Here is an 8,436-nt window from a genome sequence, read left to right as displayed (position 1 = left end):
CGCATGCCCCGACCAAGGAAGTCATCGCGTAGGCGCGGGATATCGCTGAGGGGGAGAGACAACAGATGGGCAGGCAGAGGAAGAGGCTGGGCAGGGATAAGAGCCGAAGAGGCAGAGCTGCCTGGGCTCCAACGCGGTGGACGCCGCCCTGGGCACTTGCGAGCCCTCATTTACATATGCATCAAAGTTCATTTTTGGCAGCTTTAAAAGTCCACAAAAGCATATAAAGGTACCGTTTAAATCCTCTGTGTTGTGGCTACAGCGCTATGGGAACTGTTAAAAAGGGGTAAATATGCTGACAGACTCCCTTTCAGTAGATTTCAGGGTTACACAGCCTTATAAATCATTATAATGCTGTATGATTCTGTAAGAGAAGTTTCACGACCTGAACTCGCTCGCTCTGGCCTAAAACAGCTGTGTGCATATTTGGCCAACACCAATCTCTACCACCCCCTCCCATGAATGAGCACATTCAGATCTGGGGGGGGGGGGGGGGGAGACCAGGCCTGGGGTCTACTGTAAAACCTCCCAATACATAAACTGTGACAGTAAACAACAAACTGCACAAAGAAATAGAAAAAAAAACATTTATTTAGCGCACACTGTAACAGGCAATTTGTAAAGTAACATGAATAAAAACCACACAAGAAGGTAATGCAAGTATAGTATTTTTTTTTTGCAGTATATAAAGAGCCCTAAAACCTTGACCATTCTGTAACAATTATATCAAGTCTCATCAATTTATACGGATAGCCATTATAAAGACGAAATTAATTGTATATGCCTTACATCCGTACCTCTCCTACTTAACTAATGAAAACACATACCCTATTGAATAGGACTTTTCTGCCACACCAGAAAAGAGTCAGCAGTGGGATACCGCCATTTTAATCAGACCAATAAGCCATCTCAGCATACATTCTCCTCCATAAACATGACAGATTAATAGGCACGCAAGATCTGGGAAGAGTGCGACAATAAGCTGTGAAGCTCCTCAGGGGCGTGGATGCTGGATTTCAATCAGCATGTCATAGGACAGTCATCAGGATGGGTTGGTATTTATCTAATGCTTTTTCAGGGTGTTCATTTACTTGGGATTTTCAAGTCCTATAGAGAAGCCTATAGAAAAAAACCAAAATGCCATGCTGAGCTTTGAAAAAAATGCCACAAACCCAGAAAATGTGAAAAAAAAAAAAAAAAGCTGGGTATGTAGACTTTTATAACTTGCTATAGACCAGGCATGTCCAAACTGCGGCCCTCCAGCTGTTGCAAAACTACAACTCCCAGCATGCCCTAATAGCTGTAAGCTATCCAGGCATGCTGGGAGTTGTAGTTTTGCAACAGCTGGAGGGCCGCAGTTTGGACATGCCTGCTATAGACTTTAAAGTAACATCTGGTGCAGAGCCTCAGAGGAGCCTATCTCACAGGAGAACAAAAAGATCAGACATCCATACATATCAGATTGTCTTCTAGTCCTACCAAAAATGGTGGGTTTGGCTAATAACCGTCTACTGTATATGGGGGCTTGAGATCTATTTCTGCATAGAACTAACTTCTATACAATGGGAATCAGAAAATTACTTAAAGGGACACTTCCATAAAAATATCACTAGCAACCTATATGCATGTTTTTTTTTAATTTTATTATATATAAATATATATTAAAAAAAAAAAAAACTGGATGTTTGTCTTGATCATTTTTTGCAGTCACTCCCTATACAGTATTCCAAATCCGGTCATGGCTCGTTAACATCCTTTTTGTTTGGACTTTTAGAACAGCAAATGACCTCGCTCGACGTTCTCCGTCAGACCATTCACTCTGACCAGAGAGCCCCCAGTAGTGACTCAATTAGAGCATTATACATTACACTAGGCAACGCTCTTCTATGGGCATCTTTATCTAGGCCTATCAAGAGAACAACAGAGCTTCCATACTGTTTTTCCCAAATCTACAGCTACTATTATACTGAGGATTACCTAGTAGATAAAAATTTTCCCTCACAGCTTTAAAAATAGTATAAATGTCCAGTGAAATGACAATGGATGACCTGTCTTTTTCGGTCTAATCAGTTGACTGCAAGAAAAACAATTTGTATTCAATTTTCAATGGAATAGTACCGCCGAAATGAAAAAGAGTGATATGAATATTAAGTTTTAAAAAAATACCCCTTTCCAATGGAAGTGTCACTTTAAAGAGAATGCCGATTAAGGTAAAAAGTATGTTTCAGTCTAACCCTTTAGTTAAGGAGGACTTATCCCCTGTTTTAGTAAATACTTGTATTCCCCATGCAGTAAACACATTGACAACCACTCCATGTCAAAGGGATGTGTTCCTTCACAGTGTCACTGGCAGCACTGACTGGACAGTATCCGAGTATGTAGGGACACACTTCTATGTGCACATTTATTTATACATTTCTAGTAGGAATTACCGAGGAAGGGCACAAGATCTATGTGCTGCCTTGTTAGGTCATAAGGAATACAAGTATTTACTAAGACAGAAATGTCAAGAGAGCCGATAGATCCAAGCAATAAGTTAATTTACCAAAGCCTTTTATGCCCAAGCAAATGAGAACAGTTGGCAGATGTAAAAGCAATCAAGTAAAAGTTAAAAACAACAATGTACTAAAAAAAAAACCAAAAAAAAAAAACCACATGCCCGCCCAGGCCTTTACCACCCTTACAGCTGTACCACTAACACTAAAGATTCAAAAGAGAATATGCACATATTCATACATGAGCTTTTTGTCTACATGTACATCTGGTAAGGGCACTTAGGACAACTTCTATTGAAAACCACAGCTTTTTACATGCAGATTTACCAATGTCAATGAGAAGAGAAGTATCGCTACTTTACATCCAGGAATGGTATTGACCAGCATCTTCTGGTGATGATCACAACCCTTCCACCAGGTCTTCAGAGCACAGGCAGTTGGTTCAGAACTTTATAGACCGTGCCGCATTTATTAAAAGAATTTACGCCTGTTTTAGAACATTTTGCACCTCCTTCCTCTTTTCTGGTTCCGTGCACCATTTCCAACAGTGCCACTTTTTATTTAAACCATTTTACTCCAGGGATGGGGTTGCTTAAAATGGTTACTCTCTATTCCCCTGACAACAGTCGTGACAAATTTACCATATATTGTGCGCATTTTGATAAATCTGTCACGCACACAAAAAAAAGCTGCTGAAATTGGAAAAGGCACTTTAGCTCTATCTAAGACAATGCCTTGTAAGTCCAAATATTAACAGTCCCAGCAGAGGAAATATATATAAAAAAAAATATAAAAAATGCCGGGCAAGTAGCACAACAATTACGACTTGGCGATATATTTTTGGTAGTTAGTAAGTATATTTATAGCGGGGGAAAAAAAATCTTTCGTTCTGTTTGGATGTGATATTAAACAAAACGGATGCGTTTTCAGTTTCCGGACAAGCAAAAAATGAAAACAAAAGCAGAGATTTTCTAACTTTTTTTGGCAAGCCAGAGCATTAAAACAATTTATGAACCAAAATTGTAACATCAAACATGTAACAGGCACAATCTGACCAAGAACATTTGTAAAACGTCCACACAATATTTCTCCGTGCTGCTTACAACAGCCGTCCAATGAAAATAAAAAATAAAATAAAAACTTTTGATGTCCATCTGCTTTGGGAGTTTCATCTTGATGGGCTGCATTGAGGCACAAGGTAATCCAATTCCAGCATCTATTTTGCAAGCAAAGTACTCTGAGCTGCAGGAGGAGATGGAAACAGACATGGTGTTACAACGCAATCACAAGAAGCCAGACCTGGTCACCTGTAACCATCGAAACCCACAATACCTTAGCTCATTTTTTAGTTCAAAATACTGGGCAAATCAGCCGTGCACCAGCCACAAATGGAGTGGGCTCAGCTTGTGAAGCCGCCTCAGACACCACCCATGCACAGTTCGATATGGCTATGCAGGAACTAAAAGTACCATCCTGTCTAAAGATATACTACGACATCGACATAAAAAATAAAACAAGTGACATCTTCAATATCCTGCTATTAAAGTGTTTGTTTGTATAGAAGAATCAGAGATTGCCAATACATGCATAGGGAATACTGAACAATACCAATCCCTGGAAAGCAATTCCCCTCAATAAATATTATATATGGGGAATTATTTTTCAGTTGACTGCATTTGTAAATATTGTCAAAAATTATTGGGATGCTTTAGGACCACTAAAAAAAAAAAAAAAAAAAAAAACATTCTAGCACTTACTCCATTCATTTCCTACCTCCCTTTGGTCCTATTAAATCCCAATATTACAGTTAAAATTCTACGGCCTTTGCTAAGGCAACATTCACACTCGCATTGTTGGATTCCAGCAGGCAGTTCGGTTGCCAGAACTGGCTGCCAGATCCGGAAATCCATATGCAAACGGACATCATTTATCCAGCTCCATCTGACAAAGGCATTGAAATACCGGTGTCATCTGGAAAAAAAACAGATCCGGTATTTATTTTTTTCACATTTTTCAAAGGTCTGTGGATCCGGCAATGCGGTAATTTTAGTGCCGTATCCAGCACTAATACATTTCAATGGAAATTAATGCCGGATCCGGCATTCCGCCAAGTGTTCTGGAATTTTGGCCGGAGAAAATACTGCAGCATGCTGGGACGGAACGGAAGACATCCTGATCCATACTGAATGGATTGCTTTCCATTCAGAATGCATTAGGACCAAACTGATGCGTTTTCTTCCGGTATTGAGCCCCTAGGACGGAACTCCTACTTTAACGCTAGTGTGAAAGTACCCTTAGCCAACTCACTCAGCTGACCTAAGATGAAGCCCAAGATGGAAGCAGGTTTGCCAACTGTCCAGAAATTCCTGGACAGTCTTAAAAAGAGGGTACTTTTCCGCCACGAAAAAAAATTTGATGTGTCAGATTTTTTTGGGGGGGGGGGGGGGGGGGGGGCTGGTAGTACTTCAGCAGGTCACTTTGATTGTAATTCTGAGCCGACAGTAAATGCTGGGACTGTGCTTAGTATTAGTATCTGATCTACTGTATAGACACAGTATTACTTATAATCTTCATGGTTCAATAAAGTTTTCCAATTTGTCCACAAGAAATGTTGAATGTCCAGGATTTTTGGAAAAAATGTCCAGAAAAAATAAAAATAAAATTTTGGTTGGCAGTTCACGATGGAACAGATCAGCAGGAGACTGTCAGAATCCTGCAGAAAATACTAAAGTCTGATGAACAGTGAGGACATTAATTTCTAGCATTCATTTCTAGGCCAAGTTTTCCCTTTAAAAGTTCAATATAACACCTGCATTACCAGAAAGCAGGTGCCCATGACATGTGCTTCCGGATGAGTAAACAAAGGCTTTTCATCTATACTTATTAGCAGGACACGAGAAGATCATCAAGTGCACAAAAAAAATATTGGGATGGCACGTGTAGTACCAGTGTACAGGGAGAGCGCAGAAGCAGGAAGCTACAACATGTATCTATCTGGTAGGTCTATCTAAGCATCTTACACTTTGTGTGTGCACAAACTGTAATTTTCAGACTATAAGATGTACCTTTTTCCCACCAAAAGCAGGGTGGGGTGGATGGTGAGTGGGTGTCGGGAACGGCAGTGCGTCTTATAGTGCGATTGCCTAAGGCCGCTTCAGCATGCTGGAGGTGCGGGGAGCAGTGAGGGAAGCTGTGCTGGCTGTACTCGCCAATCCCTGATCATCTATCGGGCACCTCACGGCATGTGTCCTTACTGTACACAGCGTCAGGACATCGTGAACGAAGGCGCGCACTATGACCTGACGCTATGCAACATCAGGTCACAGTGCAGAGCAGGGAGCGGTGAGTGTCAGCACTATCCGGAGCTTGGGGGTCTTATCTAAGGTATGGAAATTGGCTCTGATAGGAGGATGAATCGGCGTATGAAGGAGGTCTGATGAAAAATATACCCCCCCCCCCTGTATATCCTAGGTGTGTCTTATGGTTCAGCGCATTTTATAGTCCATAAAAATACGGTAACCTGTTATATGAAGGGAGATGTAGGAATAGATGTGATCAGATGCCCTATAAGCACACATTATCAGCAACCCTTACCTTGAGGTTCTGACTGTTCTACTTTATGACCATCCATGTTCACGTTTTCTGGATCATCTGAAATGAGATACATTACTTACAATAAAGATGATGATAAAACTATTTTAGTTAGCCAATTTCATTTTTGCTTTAACTTTTATTTATTTTTCATTCACATTGCCATGAGGGCTTATTTTTTGCGGTACAAAAGTTGTATTTTTTTATGTCACCATACCTTATAATGGAAAAGGGGGGGGGGGGGGGGGAGAAATAAAATCTTTGGTGAAACTGAAACAAGAAAATGCAATTCCACCACGTTTTTTGTGTTGTGTGTTTACAGTGTTCACTATGTGCTAAAAATGGCATGGCTTATCCTACAGGTTGGTACAATTATGGAGATACCAAATTTATATAGTTTATAGTATGTTTTACTACTTAAAAATAAATACCTTAAATTTTTATTTTATTTTTTAATTGTTAACATAGGCATATTCTGACACCCATAACTTTTTCCTTTCTATGTCTATAGAACTGTATGAAGGCTCATTTTTTGAGAGGGGGGGGTGGAGAAACATGGGGAGATTAGGAGATTATACAAAGGGGGGAATTATACAAAGAAAAAAAAAAAGCCAATTGAATAAGAGCAATACCAGATTTCTATACATTAAGTTTTATGACTTGTGCAAGAATAACTTTGTGTATACTGAGAGCCTTAGCGCGGTTATTTTGTCCTCTATGGAGCTGTGTGAGTAAAAATTTTTGCAGAACGACCATTAGTTTTTATTGGTACTAAGATAATATTTATTCAGCTTTTTGGAGGAGGGATGAGAAAAAAAAAAAAAAAAAAAAAAGTCCACTGTGCGGTTTAAATGATACGATAACTTAAAGGGGTTGTATCCTCTCGCCATTACTAAGGCGAGACTAAGCCCCCACCATTGGTGCTCCACTGTTTCAGTAGCTAACATTGCTTGCTGTGATACGCGGTTTCTGTAGGTCCCTTGCACTGCAACGGGCACTACTGAAACAGCAGAGCGCCAGCCCGCTTCACTGTTTCCCAGCCACCTGGTGGTCAAGGCTTTGTCTCATATGATAAATGTAGGACAGGTAGTTACAGATATGACAATATGAAAATTGTACATGTTTTTTCAGTTTACCATAATAAATGACTATGACTTTAAATTATAAAAATGTTTTTCTTGGTATATTAAACCATCCCGCCATTACTGTTATGCCTCTGGCTGCCACACCAACATCAGCACCCCACGACTGTGTCCTGGAAGACTGGTGGAGTCTTAGGTGCTGCGGCTGTTGACCACGGCATCTAAGGGGCTAAAGTAGCTCCAATCCTGGACATTGTAGTGGGCACCCAACTGTCTATTACAGACGGCTCCCACTCCGAATGGCAGAGGCTCAGCTGCTATGCCCGCTCTATCCCCACTGCATAAATGTAGGTTGTGGTGCGGGAAGTTATCCCTCACCACGACCTACAGTTACATTGTGGGGTGGGAAGGATGTGTCATCAATATCAGATCAGCGGGGGTCAGGCTCTGAGCACTGTATAATGGCTGTCTACTATTTACTTGATTAGGACTGGCACTTTGAAACCTCCTCACAGGTCTTTCTTTCCTTAGAAACCTGACAGGTCTGATGTTCAGGTAGCAAGTTCTACAGCTGGAGGAGCTTAACTCCCTGCTCCTTCAAGGCTTCGTGGTCCAGAGGGCAGGTCATCAACCATCTCTGTATGCACAGAGCGATAGATGTCACTCGCTAAGCAGGAGCACCCACTGGACTATTAGGCAAATTGTAAGTTAAATGGAAGTTTTTCCCATAAAACTATCTAGCAGACTGCTTAGCTCCACGCGCCCTGCTGCCACAGACAGGACTGCATGTACGGGAAAGGTTCCCTTTAAATGACATGAATAAAGAAGCAACCACTCTGTGCACTTTTGGGGTTGAGCCATGAGTAGTTTACCTGCATTGCCTTTGAAGCAGAGCTTTTTCTTCTGGTAAGCTATGAAACTCGATACCGCGCCGACTGCTGCCACGGCCACCGCACTGATCACACCGGCCAACACGCTCTGGTTCCCTGCAATGTACACAGCATTTTGAGGTGGTAATTAATCATAATCCATGTCAATTACATCTGTCATTGAAAAAACTTTTAATTGTTTGCAATTAATAAAAGAGGCACTCCTCTTCCAGGCAGCTCCGTTACAGCGCCAATGGTTCCATCAGTGGGGATCCGAAGCTGCCAACTTCACTGGTGCAGCCATGGCCTCATGTGCTGATTAAGGACACGTGACTGCTGAGGTGCATGTGATGATGGAGGGGATCTCAGGGAACTGGGGGCACTGGAGACCGGACTGGC

At 41.4% G+C, this 8,436-nt stretch overlaps 1 protein-coding gene across 3 annotated transcripts in view; it reads right to left on the bottom strand.

Moving 5' to 3' along the window:
* Window positions 1-573: 573 nt before the first annotated feature.
* The window catches only part of CD99 (CD99 molecule (Xg blood group)), a 60,788-nt gene continuing 52,925 nt past the window's right edge, over window positions 574-8,436 (bottom strand). For 2 of the 3 annotated variants that reach the window (XM_044284035.1, XM_044284036.1), the window contains 3 exons: window positions 8,041-8,154; window positions 6,090-6,146; window positions 574-3,737 (listed from right to left, as the gene is read on the bottom strand). In XM_044284035.1, the coding sequence (XP_044139970.1) occupies window positions 3,712-3,737; window positions 6,090-6,146; window positions 8,041-8,154 (197 nt within the window). In that variant the 3' untranslated portion in view covers window positions 574-3,711. The remainder of the gene's footprint in view (window positions 3,738-6,089; window positions 6,147-8,040; window positions 8,155-8,436) is intronic. The other variant, XR_006388145.1, reaches the window with a different exon arrangement.

Source organism: Bufo gargarizans, chromosome 3 (genome assembly GCF_014858855.1).
Source record: "Bufo gargarizans isolate SCDJY-AF-19 chromosome 3, ASM1485885v1, whole genome shotgun sequence".
Classification (NCBI taxonomy): Eukaryota; Metazoa; Chordata; class Amphibia; order Anura; family Bufonidae; genus Bufo; species Bufo gargarizans.
Note: the sequence above shows the minus strand (reverse complement) of the source record. Positions and strands in the feature narration are given on the sequence as shown.